General features: G+C 48.3%; 1 protein-coding gene across 1 annotated transcript in view; it reads right to left on the minus strand.

Annotated features, from left to right (window-relative positions):
• The window catches only part of LOC140387869 (carboxypeptidase A1-like), a 55691-nt gene extending 40510 nt beyond the window's left edge, over positions 1–15181 (minus strand). Inside the window, exons 1-2 of the mRNA XM_072471126.1 lie at positions 15094–15181; positions 1891–1972 (exon numbers count right to left, since the gene is read on the minus strand). Of these exons, the coding sequence (XP_072327227.1) occupies positions 1891–1972; positions 15094–15158 (147 nt within the window). The 5' untranslated portion in view covers positions 15159–15181. The remainder of the gene's footprint in view (positions 1–1890; positions 1973–15093) is intronic.
• Positions 15182–15678: the final 497 nt, after the last annotated feature.

A 15678-nucleotide genomic window follows, 5' to 3' on the forward strand; every position in this document is an offset into this window, starting at 1 on the left:
TAACGTTCTATAATTCTCCCGGTTTTATGTAACTTGCTGCAGGCCCGGAAGGATCTAAATATCAGTCCCTCATCTTTCCAGTTGCACCGACTTTCCAACTTTCCTGAAATTTTCCAGGCCTGAAAAAGTCAACTGTCATCCCTCCCCCACCCCCCCTCACTTTCCACAACTGCCCCTGCCTCTCCCCGATTACTCGGGGTATGTCAGGAATGTGTGGGTTCTGGTACTGAAAACAGGCTGAGAAGATACAAATAGGCCAGGAACTCATGAAGCCCTGACTGGAATTCATCTGCAAGAGCACTCAAGTCAATGCAGAAACTTGTTATCGCCATAAGGACTGTGGTAATACCAGGTATTGCAGTATCTGAGAGGTGGATGCCCATTGGCTAGACCTAGGAGTCTACCATTGGCTAACGCACATAGCTTCGCCCTGAGAGGCGGGATATAAGAACCCATGCCGTCCCAGCAGCCTTCACTTTCTGTATCGAAGCTGCTGGGTACAGTTCGAGCTGATTAAAGCCGATTAGTTATGCCTCACCTTGTCTCGAGAGTAATTGATTGTGCATCAAGGACTTTGTGATTACCCACTCCAAAGAACAAGACCAAGCAAACTTCCAGACACAGGTGATCAACTTTGCAGCAGGAAAAATAACAGACACAAGAAGCCATCAGATTCCTTAATGAGCTGATGGCTGGTCAGACAAAGGGGAGTTTCAGAGGACAATGGGTCTTGATTGAATCACCTGTATTTCCCATTAACCAGTTGGGGTCTGGATGGGACAATGGCCAGTTGTGGGCGTATACCTATGACCCAATGCTAGCATAAGAGTATAAAGAAAGGAACATCAAACAGATCTTCAGCGATAATCTGGGAGTCCTCTAGGCACAACTATCGCAAGAAGAAAGGACCCTGAGTTTTGAACCCAGAGAGGACACCGACATCGAGTGATCGAAGCCTGCCATCCTCCTTCATTAAGTGTGGGTAAAACCTAAAGCTCAGCTGTGAATCTGAGTCATATTTTATTGAGTAATAGAGTTGTGAATAAAATTGCGTTAAATTGTGAACCTGTTTTGTCCTTTGGTCATCTCGCAAATACAGGCACCTGGGTAAAACCTTTGAGCGAGTAAACTGGTCGTAAGTATCTGAGGTTTTACAGGTACAACAGGGCCCACCTACCTACTGAAGGAGGAGGAAGATTGTAAGTGTCCCAGTTACTTAGCAACAGGAATTGACCATCCAGCCTATTCTGTCACTTAATTAAATCATGCCTGATTAATATCTTAACTTCATCTAACTGCCTTGGTTTTATAAACCTTAGCACCCACCAAAACCTCATCAATTTCAGTTTTGAAATTTCTAATTGGGTCCCAACTTCCACAGGTTTTGTGGGAAAGAGTTTCAAAGTTCCATCTTTCTCGGTAAAGCATCTCAATGCTTGGATATGATTGAAGAGATCTGTTAATTTCAATCTTCCCTTTATATTACAGGACAAATTTGAATTCTACCAAATCTGACAAGAGAGAAAATGAGGAATTTCCCAGTAGAGAATGTGTTAGATGCTCTGAATTGATAATTTTGCCCTGATTTCTTTAGTCTGTGTATTTCAGGGATTCACTAAGGCATGTTGATCGTGATTCCTGTTCAGTGATTACTTGTATGTTTTTAACTGTAATAGAAGATTGTCTGATACATAAAGCATTTTTAATTTAGCGAGAAACCTACTGGTAGCATCAAATACCATAATGTAGACCACAACTAAGATTGCAGAAGATAATGTGGTCCACTGATCGAATAAGAACGGGGGGGGAGGGGTGATAAAGCACAAAGAGATATTCATGAATTTATGTCCCTTGAATTCCATTTATTTACATTCACGTGTACTAACTTACATTCAGGTGCTCTTGTTCTTGGAGGGAGCTCACCAAGGCAAGCTGCTCCTCATTGTTGACTGTGATACGTAGAACCTGGTCACTGTGGGAAGTGAAAATGAAAGGGAATTGAAAATCTTCATGCAATAACTAAAATCACAGGACATGAGGCATGTCAGCTTGAGAAAGAAACTGCTCACAACTTTTCCCAAGTGATATATAATGGTAGCTGTGTGTCAAACATTAAATGATGAAGTTCTCCATCAATGAGGCCATGGAGAGCCACTCCCTGCAGTCTGAGGTTGGTCTTGTGTCACACACAGTGAAGGAGCAACCTTCTTGTTTCAGAACATCATAGTCCCAGATGACCACAGACTGCCTTCCCCCCTTTGAGGGGAAGCGCTGACTGGTGATGATTTAACCTGAGGGTCACCACACCTCAGGCAAGGCAAAAGGAGGAAAAGACGGGGTCTTCATGAATAACCTCAGTCAGTACAGGAATTGAACCCATGCTGTTGGCCTGGCTCTGCATCACAAACCAGCTGCCCAGCCAACTGAGCGAAACCAGCCCCAACTGTAACCTGGTGGTTAAACAACCTCTGCCATCAGTTCAAAACACTTGTTTCCCTTTCTACATTTTTATAGCAAGGGGCGGTGAAAAGGAATCAAAGCTTCTCTCCTCTCTTCATGTCTGCTCCTGGATCAGGTTAAGCATGGGCTCAATGCAAAGATCATATCACTTTGCTCCATCAACGTGACTTAATCTTAGAGGATCACCTAACATGACATTTCTCTATTTCCCACATCAATCAATCTCCAGTGTCACTGAGTGAAACTGGGGGATAGTTTTAGGCTCAGCGTTAGGGTTAAGGTTAGTGTTGAATTTCAGGTGGGAGTAGAGTTTCCCCCATCTGTCTCACACTGGTGTCATGTGAGATTACCTTTAAGAAATGGGTGCGTAAGAAATGTACCTTTAAGAAATGGGTGCTTATCAATGATGTCAGAGTGTGGGTGGAGCTGGGTTGTCTGTCAGCTTTTTACTTTCGTTTTAGGCTGTTTGCTGCAGGGTGAGTTTTAGTTTTGTTTTCAGTGTTGGCGCTGAAGCCAGACCAAGCAGGTGTACTGCTGTTCTCTCTGCCATCAAAAGACTATCTCTTGATCATTTGGTGATTTCAGAATTATAAATGTTTTCAGTAGTGACTTTAACCTGATGTGCTTGTTAGAAGTCTTGTTTTTAAGTCGTATGGATGTCAAAAGGAAAGCTTAAAGGATTACTTAGTGTTGTGATCTTTGGGGGTTGTATTTGAATTAATGGTTGCTAAGATGTTCACTGTATGTTTAAAAAGGTTAACTTAAGTTCATAGAATAAACATTGGTTTGCTTTAAAAAATACTTTTCCATTTCTGCTGTACTGCACCTGTAGAGTGGGCCGTGTGCCCCCCATACCACAATCTATTAAAAGTTGTGGGTCAGGTGAATTCCATGATACACTTTGGGGTTCTCTAAACCCTGGCCCATAACACTGGGAATATATATTATCAAACTACACATTGGCAGCCCACAATTTTATATCTATTGGCGTTAGTGAATGAACACCATTGCATAGAGTTATGGAGGGTTCTAACCTTGACTTAGGACTGCCTTAAGCTACCCAAAAGCATTGTGTCTATGTTTTTTATGGGTGTCAGAGAAAAGTGAGACCTTAATCCTGTCTATCTGGATCGGAAAGCTAGTATTGTGAGCCCACAGACTGGTACTTTCCGAATTCACAGATCTCAGATATACTGCGGGATTCTCCGTCGGCGGGACCCTCCGCTTCGCCGGCAGCGCACCCAAGCCCGCGGGTTTCTCGATGGCGTGGGATAGTCACAATGGGAAACCCCATTGGCTGGCTGCCGGAACGGAAGATCCCACTGCCGGCGGGGGTGCGCGGGTGCCGGAAAACAGGGCTGGAAGAAACAGAAACTATTCATTGAAGAATTAAACTCAATTAAATTTACTCAAGAAATTACACAATAGGAATTCTGGTGTTGGCTATGTGGTGAGGAGTCGCACGTGCTGCAGCTCCTGCCTGGGTACTTTGTTCTTGGCCCTCTTAGCTCGGTTTCTGGGCGATTTTTTTGTTGAAATTTGGTGGAATAAAATCCCCTCGTACAAGTAAAGTCCGGTAAATATAACACAAGGCAGAAGTGGGGCAAGGGATTTTCATCAGGCTCAGAAGTTCTTCGAGCCTCAGCAGGGGGAAAGCAGGGCGGAGGCTTCTGATTGACCCCTCAGAGGTCAACTGAGTCATTGGTTAGCTTCTTGACCAACAAATTTAAGAAGCAGAGGCAGGCAGTCACTGAGGATCTGGGGAAGGCAATCGAGGGGGCTTTAGCCGCAATTCAGGTGGCCAAGGACAAGATGGACCAGCGGATAGAGGTGCAAGGGGTGACGATACAGAAGGTGGAGGTGGTGCTCTCCCCCCATAGAGATCGGATTGTCTCCCTGGAGGCAGAGATGGTGTTGTTGGCTGAGGAGCGCAGAGTGCCAAAGGCCAAGGTTGACAATATGGAGAGCCGCTTCGGACGCCAAAACCTAAGAATGGTTGGGCTGCCGGAGGGCCTGGAGAGCTCAAACGCCACGGACTATATGTTCATGATGTTCGGAAAACTGGTGGGGGAGGACTCTTTCCGACCCCTCCAGAATTGGACCGGGCCCATCGTTCTCAGAGGCAGAAGCCCAGATCGGGGGAGCCGCCACGGGCGGTCATAGTCAGGTTTCATCAATACCTGGACAAAGAGCGGGTCCTGAGGTGGGCGAAGGATCATCAAGACTGTAGATGGGAGGACCATGTCTTCAGAAAAAACAACATGTTGGGGTAGAGCTGGCAAGAAGACGTGCGGCGTTTAATGAGGCCAAGGCCGCGCTGTACAAGAGCAATGTGAGGTTTGGTGTGGTGTGCCCAACTCGTCTTGGGTTAATTTTCAGGGACAGAGATTATCACTTCGATGTGCTGGAAGGTGCGAATGAGTTTTTCAAGAAGCACGGACTGGGGATGAACTAAAGTGCTTCAGGATTATGGAGTTTAATGTTTGTTCATTGTTGAATTTATCTGAATTTGTATTGTATGTGGGATTTTTGTAATATGGGGAGGGCTTGGGGTTGTGACTGGTCTTGTTGGTGGGTGTATTTTTCTGGATGAAATTGGGGTTTGTATATTGTATTGTTGGAGTTTTTTGGAGGGAGGAGGGTTGGGTGTTTATTTTTCTCCATTGTTCTGTATTAAAGGTTGGTATGGATGGGGCGACAGATCATTGATATACTGTTCAGTTGACATTGATTTCTACCCTGTGTGGGGGTCATAGGAGCGGAGAAGGGGGATATCTGCAGCTTGTTACCATTGTGGGTTTTTTTGTGTTTTTTTAAGATAATGAGTTTCTGTCCTGTTTGAGTTTGGGGACAGGGAAGTTGGGGGGGGGGGCTTTTGTTCTTTTGTTTGGTTTTCAGGGTGGGACGGGGCTGGGAGGGGGCATGAGGGGGAGGAATAGGCTGTTGACGGTGATGGTTCCTTTGTTTTTGGACTGGCTTGATGGGGGATGTGGTGGCCATCTTGGGAGGGCCCTGAGCCAGCGTAGGCTGAGACCTGGGTTGGTGGGAGGAGATCAGATCCCCCTGTCCAGTTAATAATTTGGAATGTGAGGGGTTAAATGGCCTGGTAAAAAGGTCCTGGATGTTTACACACCTGATAAGTTTGAAGGCAGATGTGTTTTTTCTACAGGATAATCAAGGATCAAACAAGACTGTGGAAAGGATGGGTGGGGCAGGTATATCACTTGGGTTTTGATTGTAGGGCACAGGGGGGGCCACTGTGTTGACTAATAAGAAGGTGGATTTTTCTGCGGTTAATATATTAGTAGGTAGAGGTGGTACGTACGTAATCATCAGTGGGTCGTTGGCGGGCACGTCAGGTGTTTAGATGCATCAAACTGGGATGGCACGGCATTCATTAACAAGGTGCTGGGGACTATTGCAGATCTTGATTCACATCAGCTAATTATGAGAGGGGACTTTGATTGTGTTTTGGACCCGAGGTTGGATAGGTTGAGACCCAAGCCTCTGAGTCCATCAGGGGTGGCAAAGGAGTTATTGGTGTTCATGGAAGAGCTGAGGGGTTGAGCAGACCCATGGCGATTGAGGGTTCCGAGGGATAAGGAGGTTTTTATCCCACGTCCACCGGGTTTACTCCCAAATTGGCTTCTTTGTGGTGGGTGGGTCTCTTCTCCCTGGGGTGAGGGGGGGAATGGGGTACTGGGCGATCGTTATATCGGATCATGCTGTGCATTTTGTGGACCTGATGTTGGAGCCGGGCTGCTCTCAGTGAACCCCATGGAGACTGGACATGGTGTTGCTCGTGGGTAAGAGATTCTGTGAGCGTGTATCCTCAGCCATTGAAGTTTATGTTGAGTTCAACAGGAACAAGGCAGGTGCGTCTTCCATGCTCTGGGAAGCTCTGAAGGTGGTTATTAGGGGGAGATAATCTCTTACACGGCACATAGGGATAGATGTGGGAAGATGGAGAAGCAGATGCTGGTAGATTCCATTCTCGAGGTGGACCGCCAGCACTCGATTGCCCCAACGCCGGAGTTATTGGCAGAAAGAAATTGCAAATGGATTTTGAGTTGTTGTCAACGGGCAAGGAGGTGAGCCAGCTGCAGCGCTCGAGGGGGAGGTTTTATGAGTGTGGGGAGAAGGCCGGTCGTCTGTTGGCTCACCAGCTGAGATGGCAGTCTGCCTCCCGGGAGGTCGTGCAGGTTACAGACTCGGGTGGCAGGTTGGTCTTTTCCCCAGAGAAGGTTAATGAGGTGGGTTCTATGAGTCAGAGCCACCGGAGGAGGGTTCACCAATGAAGCCATTTTTGGATGGGGTGACCTTTCTGGAGGTGGAGCAGGAGAGAAGGCAGAGTTGGAGACGTTGATGAGGCCGGAGGAGATCATGAGTTGTATTCGGTTAGTGCAGATGGGCAAAACACTGGGTCCGAGTGGGTTCCCCATTGAATTTTACAAACAGTTTGCTGGTAAGTTGGTCCCAATTCTGCTGGACATGTTTAATGATTCCGTGTCCCAAGGGGATGTTGCCGGCTACGTTGGCGCATGTATCGATTTCCTTTATCCTGAAGAAGGACAAGGATCCCACGGAATGTTGGTCGTATCAGTCTATTTCGTTGTTAACCGTTGACTCTAGTTGTTGGCTAAGATGTTGGCATTGTGTTTGGAGCCCTGTCTACCTGGGGTGATCTCGGAGGAGCAGCCTGGATTTGTTAAAGGTCGGCAGTTGTCGGCCAATATTAAGGGATTGTTAAATGTTGTGTTGTCGCCTTCCTTAAGGACTGAGCAAGAGGTGATTATCTCACTGGACGTGGAGAAGGCGTTCGATAGGGATAGAACATAACATATAGAAAATACAGCACAGAACAGGCCCTTCGGCCCACGATGTTGTGCCGAACCTTTGTCCTAGATTAATCATAGATTATCATTGAATTTACAGTGCAGAAGGAGGCCATTCGGCCCTTTGAGTCTGCACCGGCTCTTGGAAAGAGCACCCTACCCAAACTCAACACCTCCACCCAACACCAAGGGCAATTTGGACATTAAGGGCAATTTATCATTGGCCAATTCACCTAACCCGCACATCTTTGGACTGTGGGAGGAAACCGGAGTACCCGGAGGAAACCCACGCAGACACGGGGAGGACGTGCAGACTCCGCACAGACAATGACCCAATCCGGAATCGAACCTGGGACCATGGAGCTGTGAAGCAATTGTGCTATGCACAATGCTACCGTGCTGCCCTTAAGAACAAATAAATCTACACTATATAATTTTACCGTCATCCATGTACCTATCCAATAGCTGCTTGAAGGTCCCTAATGTTTCCGACTCAACTACTTCCACAGGCAGTGCATTCCATGCCCCCACTACTCTCTGGGTAAAGAACCTACCTCTGATATCCCTCCTATATCTTCCACCTTTCACCTTAAATTTATGTCCCCTTGTAATGGTGTGTTCCACCCGGGGAAAAAGTCTCTGACTGTCTACTCTATCTATTCCCCTGATCATCTTATAAACCTCTATCAAGTCGCCCCTCATCCTTCTCCGCTCTAATGAGAAAAGGCCTAGCACCCTCAACCTTTCCTCGTAAGACCTACTCTCCATTCCAGGCAACATCCTGGTAAATCTTCTTTGCACCTTTTCCAGAGCTTCCACATCCTTCCTAAAATGAGGCGACCAGAACTGTACACAGTACTCCAAATGTGGCCTTACCAAAGTTTTGTACAGCTGCATCATCACCTCACGGCTCTTAAATTCAATCCCTCTGTTAATGAACGCGAGCACACCATAGGCCTTCTTCACAGCTCTATCCACTTGAGTGGCAACTTTCAAAGATGTATGAACATAGACCCCAAGATCTCTCTGCTCCTCCACATTGCCAAGAACTCTACCGTTAACCCTGTATTCCGCATTCATATTTGTCCTTCCAAAATGGACAACCTCACACTTTTCAGGGTTAAACTCCATCTGCCACTTCTCAGCCCAGCTCTGCATCCTATCTATGTCTCTTTGCAGCCGACAACAGCCCTCCTTACTATCCACAACTCCACCAATCTTTGTATCGTCTGCAAATTTACTGACCCACCCTTCAACTCCCTCATCCAAGTCATTAATGAAAATCACAAACAGCAGAGGACCCAGAACTGATCCCTGCGGTACGCCACTGGTAACTGGGATCCAGGCTGAATATTTGCCATCCACCACCACTCTCTGACTTCTATCGGTTAGCCAGTTTGTTATCCAACTGGCCAAATTTCCCACTATCCCATGCCTCCTTACTTTCTGCATAAGCCTACCATGGGGAACTTTATCAAATGCCTTACTAAAATCCATGTACACTACATCCACTGCTTTACCTTCATCCACATGCTTGGTCACCTCTTCAAAGAATTCAATAAGAATTCAAAAGGGATGAGTGGGGGTACCTCTTTAAGAGGCTTTGGCTTCAGGCCACAATGTATTTAATGGACTGGGCTTTTGAGCAGGGCTCCCACAGCGAGTGTGTGCACTAATTCACTGAGCTCGGGTTATTTCCAATTGAACATGGCTACAAGACAGGGGTGTCCATTGTCTCCGCTTTTGTTTGCCTTAGCAATTGGCCATTGCATTGAGATCTTTTTAACAGATGGAAGGGGATGGAGCATGATGGGAGGGACCTTAAGGTGTACTTAAATGCGGACAATTTGTTACTATATATATTGGACCCACTCTCCAATGTGTGGGAGATAATTGAGTTGATCAGGAAGCTTGGCTCCTTTTCGGGGTACAAGCTGATTCTGGGCAAGGGTGAATATTTTCTGGTGAAGCTCTGGGGAGGGGATCTGACCTAGGGAGACTGCCGTTTCTTCCGGCCAGAACTAGCTTCCGGTATCTGGAAATCCAGCTGGCACTTAACTGGTCCTCGCTCCATAAACGTAACGTTTCTAGTTTAGTGGATGGGATGAAGGCCGATTTGAAAAGGTGGGACGCCCACCCTCTGACCTTAGTGGGAGGGGTGCAGACAGTGAGGATGAATATTCTCCCGAGACTTTTGTTTTTGTTCCAGTGTCTTCCAATCTTTCTCCCCAAGGCTTTCTTTTGCAGGGTTAATAAATTGATATCTGCTTTTCTTTGGACTAGTAAACTCCTCGGATTCGTAGGATGTTTTTGCTAAGAGATAGGCATTACCTAATCTGTTATGTGACTACTGGGCGGCAAATATTGATACGGTGCAGGGGTGGTTCAAGGATCCGGAATCTTTTTGGGGGCGGATGGAGGAGGTTTTGTGCATCGGGTCGAGTCTGAGGGCCCTGGTTACTTCACCCCTCCTGTTTTCCCTGCTAGATTCTCTTAGAGTCTGGAGGTGATAGCCACTTTGAAGCTATGGGGTGGGATTCTGCGACCCCCCGCCGGGTCGGAGAATCGCCGGGGGGTGGTGTGAATCCTGCCCCCACCGGCTGCCGAATTCTCCGGTGCTGGGGTTTTGGCAGGGGCGGGAATCGCGCCGTGCCGGTCGGTGGCCACTGGCAGCGGCCCCCCTGGCAATTCTCCGGCCTGCGATGGGCCGAGTGGCCACCTGTTTTCGGCCATTCCCGCCGGCGTAAATTACAACAGGTATTTGCTGGCGGGACCTGGCTGCGCGGGCGGCCTCCGGGGTCCTCGGGGGGGAACGCGGGGGGGATCTGGCCCCGGGAGGTGCCCCCACAGTGGCCTGGCCCGTGATTGGGGCCCACCGATCCACGGGCGGGCTTGTGCCGTGGGGGCACTCTATTCTTCAGCGTCGGCCGCTGTAACAGTCTGCGATGGCCGACGCGGAGATGAACCCCCCCTGCGCATACGCTGGGATGACGGCAGGACACGCTGGCACTCCCACGCATGCGCCAACTCGCGCCGGCCAGCGGAGGCCCTTTGGCACCGGTTGGTGTGGCGCCAAGCCCCTTCCGCGCCGGCTGGCGCACTGCAAACCACTCCGGCGCCGGCCTAGCCCCTGACTTGGGCGGCCCGACGCCGGAATAGTCCACGCCATTCCTTCGCGCCGAAGTTGCCCGCCCCGCCAGTTTTTGCAGAATCCCGCCCATGGAATCAGTTGATTTTTTTAACCCAATTTTGGGGTAATTTAATGTGACAACCCACCTACCCTGCACATCATTGAGTTGTGGGGGTGAGACCCATGCTGACACGGGGTGGATTGCAAACTCCACACGGACGCGGGTCCGGGATCAAACCCGGGTGCTTGGCGACGTAAGGCAGTGGAATCAGTTTAGGCAGCACATTAAATTGGGTTGCATGTCACTGCAGGCTCTGATTTGCAGGAACCACAGGTTCGTGCCATTTGGCTTAGATTCATTGCTTAGGGCATGGGAGAGGGAGCGGTGGGAAAGGTTTAGAGACATGTTTCTGGAGGGTAGGATCGCCGGCCTAACCGAGTTGCTGGAGAGGTTCCAGTTCCTGAGAGGGAATGTATTGAGGTATTTCAGGTGTGTGATATTTTTACGCAAGGAGCTTCCTTCATCTCCCCGGTACCATTGCCTTTGCTTATGGACAGGGCCTTAGGGGAGGGTAAGATTTCAGATGTCTATGGGCAGTTGTTGGAATCGGAGCAAGCATTATTGGAGGAAGTAAAGAGGAAGTGGAAGGGTGAGCTGGTTTTAGTTTTTGGTGGGGGAGTGTGGAGTGAGGCACTTCACAGGGTCAACTTCACCTCCTCATGTGCGAGGTTAAGCCTAATCGAGTTCAAGGTGGTGCACCTGACTAGAGCGCGTATGAGTTGGTTCTTCTCGGGGGCGGAGGATAGGTGTAAGCGGTGCTCTAGGGGGCCGGCGAATCACATGCACAAGTTTTGGTCTTGCCCCAAGCTTGTTAGTTTCTGGGTCTCCTTTTTGACACAATATCAGGGATTTTGGGCATTCAGCTGGAGTCATGCCCGTTAGTGGCTATTTTTGGAATATCAAACTCGCCGGTGCTGTGGATGGGGATGGGGGCAGATGTCCTAGCCTTCACCTTGCTAATAGCCGGGAGACGAGTTCTGTTTGGGTGGACGTCCCCAGTGCTGCCTAAGGCCTCGGCTTGGTTGGGGGGCCTGATGAGATATTTGCACCTTGAGAAAATCAAGTACATCATGAGGGGGTCGGCAGAAAGGTTCTACTCGAGTTGGCAACCCTTCATCTCCTAATCTGCCGTGTGGCAGCACGGTAGCATTGTGGATAGCACAATTGCTTCACAGCTCCAGGGTCCCAGGTTCGATTCCAGCTTGGGTCACTGTCTGTGCGGAGTCTGCACATCCTCCCCGTGTGTGCGTGGGTTTCCTCCGGGTGCTCCGGTTTCCTCCCACAGTCCAAAGATGTGCAGGTTAGGTGGATTGGACATGATAAATTGCCCTTAGTGTCCAAAATTGCCCTTAGTGTTGGGTGGGGTTACTGGGTTATGGGGATAGGGTGGGGGTGTGGACTTTGGGTAGGGTGCTCTTTCCAAGAGCCGGTGCAGACTCGATGGGCCGAATGGCCTCCTTCTGCACTGTAAATTCTATGATTCTATGATTCTTCAGGGAAATTATTACCGTTAACAGTTTGGGATAGGATGGGGGGGGGGTTCGTTTTATTTTTATTAAGGTTCTGTTTTCTTTGTGGGGGGGTGAGCGGGAGGGGAGGGGGACTGGGGTTCGGGTAGGTGTATTTTTGGTATAATTGGGATTGGGGGTTGGGATTTGCTGTGTTGTTTTTTTTGTTATAATGAAAATCTTGTTTGAATAAAAATATTTTAAAATATGACATTGCACGATAGAATTACCCAAAAACTAGTTTCTGATGTAAACACTGCATTTCCTGGGGGCAGGCAGCACATTTGTGAAGATGACATCCTTTGCAAGCAATGTTTCTGCAGCCCAGTGATTTACTTTTTAAAGTTAGTTTTGTTTAATGCCCGTTACTCCCTGTCTGTAGATCCAGCTGGGTTTCCTCTCTCAATTACCAAATGAGTGGATGCTCAGTCACAGACCATCACCAACACACTTGCAATCAACCAGTAGGAGGAACTAGTATCACCTGTGGACTGCACACTCTGCTTAATGCCCCCCTACTGTTCTTGTTTTTTGAATTTGCAGCGACCCTTTGCTTACAGTTTAGCCCCTCTGCTTTCTCAAGTCATTCAACTCAGATTGAGAAACAAGCCGGGTAACCTCCTTGCAGGATTCACTCGGCAGGGGAAGGAGGCAAAGTGGCACGGTGGCACAGTGGTTAGCCCTGCTGCCTCACAGCGCTAGGAACCTGGGTTCAATTCCCGCCCCGGGTGACTGTGTGGAGTTTGCACGTTCTCCTCGTGTCTGCGTGGGCTTCCTCCGGGTGCTCCGGTTTCCTCCCAGTCCTGAAAGATGTGCAGGTCAGGTGGGGTTACAAGAATAGAATGGGCCTAGGGGGTTTGCTCTTTAGGAGGGCTGGTGCAGACTTGATGGACCGAATGGCCTCCTTCTGCACTGTAGGGATTCTATGAAATGAAATGAAAATCGCTTATTGTCACAAGTAGGCTTCAAATGAAGTTACTGTGAAAAGCCCCTAGTCGCCACATTCCGGAGCCTGTTCGGGGAGGCTGGTACGGGAATTGAACCGCGCTGCTGGCCTGCCTTAGTCTGCTTTCAAAGCCAGCGATTTAGCCCTGTGCTAAACCAGCCCCTGATTCTGGTCAATTGTCAGTGGTTCTCTCTCTCTGCTTTAGCCTCCAGTTATCTTCTTTGTTTCATTCTCTGTTGTTAATACGAAGGTAATTTTAACCATGTGCTTGGTCACCCATTACGCTCACCACTCAAGACCTATTTATCAGGAAGGTCACTGTGCAGTGATCAGCTGAGATCAGGATCCAAAGAGAGAAAGGGGTTGATTGTAGGTTTGTCAACTCTCCAGGACCACCTTGTGAGTCTGTAGGAATTGAAGATCAGCGAGTTGCCAACAAAACCAGGCAGAAAATTCTAAAGGGCAATAAACAAAAAGTTGTGCCTTTAAAAATCTTTTCAAACACTTTTGTTTACTGGTTAGAAAAATATTGGAGGAGTCAGTTAGCTTTCCGTTTGATCTTGGGAAGGTGTTACACAACACGGGTGGACATGGCAAGCAGCCAGCAGCAGCTTTGTGTGGGTGGGGAGGGTTGGAAGTGGGAGATGATGTGATGAAATCTCCAGGAATGGGTCTAACCAGAGTTGGCAACCCTCAGGACTGGTGTGTGTTGATTATCCGTTCACCATGACTCTGCATTTTGATGACATTGCTTAACATGAGCCTTTGCAAAAAACCACAAGGGGACTGGGGAGAGTAACCGAGATGCCTTAATAAGAGCCACTAAAGTTCAGAGTGCGTTATCGGTGTGGTTCCATAAAAGCCCCAGCTGCATTTACAGTGAAGCCATCGGCCTCCGCACGGGGTTCCTGGCTCCAAATCGAGTCCTCAGGCTCACAGGGGGATCACCCACTACAGCCAACGGTGCAAAAGAAAAATAAGCTTAAGTTTGTAGCAAACTGGTTCCTTTTTCCTGGTTCGACTCTGCAGTGGGGCTATGGCCAATGCAAACTCAAACCAGATGATGTGGGTGGGCTGCCTCCCATCCCCACCCTTACTATTGTCCCTCACTAGACCACATAGCAGTCAGGGTGGCATGTGGTCCCATTACTATACATTGGGGGGCATGGAGGGGAGGGGTGGGGTGAGATGCATAAAAGGAACTTTTGGCGAATTGTCAGCCTATTTCACACTGCACTCAATTCTTGAAAAGAAAATAGTGGATGGTTCAAACCAACTTCCGATGCGCTCTCCGATGTTGTAGCATTAACCCTATGCTTCACCTAATATTGATGTCCATGTATTTACATTGTGTATCTATCGTATGTCCTATGTTTTTTTTCATGTATGAAACGATCTGCCTGGACTGTATGCAGAACAATACCTTTCACTGTACCTCAGTACACGTGACAATAAATCCAAATCTAAATCTCTGATCCCTTATCCCATTATTGGCATCAATCAAACTCAAACAACACAGGGGGGTGACGTGGGCAATACAGAGAAGCCTCACTTGTCACCAACTGAGAATTTACCAGCCCTCTGGAGAAGAGCTGGGAGGCAAGGATGCCAACACCTTCCTGCCGCCACGGGATATTATGGGATTTCACCAGTGCTGAGAAACTCGGCAAGTGAGGCTGCCTGCCGGCCAGAGGTGGATATCCAATTAAACCAATTAATTTGGGCAATTATCGCCCACTTCCCCACCTCCCTCAGCATGGAGGTGCTCTCGTCTCCTTGCAGCCTTGGAGGTGACCACCTCTATTGGGGGCGCTGCTGAGCTGCCGCGCTGCTGACCTTGTGATTGGGCCGCCACCTCTGCCAGGCGACAGAGATCCGGCAACACCAGCTTAATCAGCTGCCACCAGTAACCTGCCACCCAGCATCCCATTGCCCAATGCATGGGGCCAGGTCCCGCATTTAGTCCCAGCTATGGGATTACTTACCTTTTTGAAAAATTCCAGTTCTTGTTTCAATGAGCCTGGCATCACAGAGGGTGAAACCCCAACCTCCCAAATGGCCCCCTGGTGTGACATTTCCAAGCTGTCATTTTGACTGCACCTTTTGATTGGACTCCCACAGTCCACACAAAAGGGAAAAGGACATTTACTCACCCAATAAATGTCTTCTGGCTGTTAACAGCCACCAGAAAGGCACTGAGGAGCAAGAGGACCCTCATTTTCAACAGGAAACGTGTCAGCTGAAAGAGCAGCATTTCACTCACTGTTTATAAAGATTTCTTATCCACAATAATCTTCGTAAAAGTGCCTTTATTAATTATTGCCTAAAGTAAATTAGCCACGTTTTCCTTGTGTCTTTGCCTCCCTGCTGCCTCATTCCCACAGTATAATAAACAGAATCTAACCACCTCCAGTTCCTGCCAGTCACTGGTGGGAATTGGTAAAGCCTCATCACCTGGTCAGATGGACCATTATTCCACATGAGTTCTCTGCAGCCCTGAGATTCACAGGGCTTCAGGCTGATAACACATTTTTACAAGGACATGTCATTCTATCTCATTTTGCTTTGAGGATTTGGAACCTTTTCAGTTAGTTTTGATCTCTCTGGTGGCTGAAGATCACGCACTGACCATAACTGAGGCCAACTTGGTGACATCCGTACCTCCCCATCAAACCCTGGCCTACTCGCAAACCAGGATGCAGGTTAAAGAACTGTCACCCAATAGTTTTCTCATCTCT

The sequence above is a fragment of the Scyliorhinus torazame genome, chromosome 13 (assembly GCF_047496885.1).
Source record: "Scyliorhinus torazame isolate Kashiwa2021f chromosome 13, sScyTor2.1, whole genome shotgun sequence".
NCBI lineage: Eukaryota > Metazoa > Chordata > Chondrichthyes > Carcharhiniformes > Scyliorhinidae > Scyliorhinus > Scyliorhinus torazame.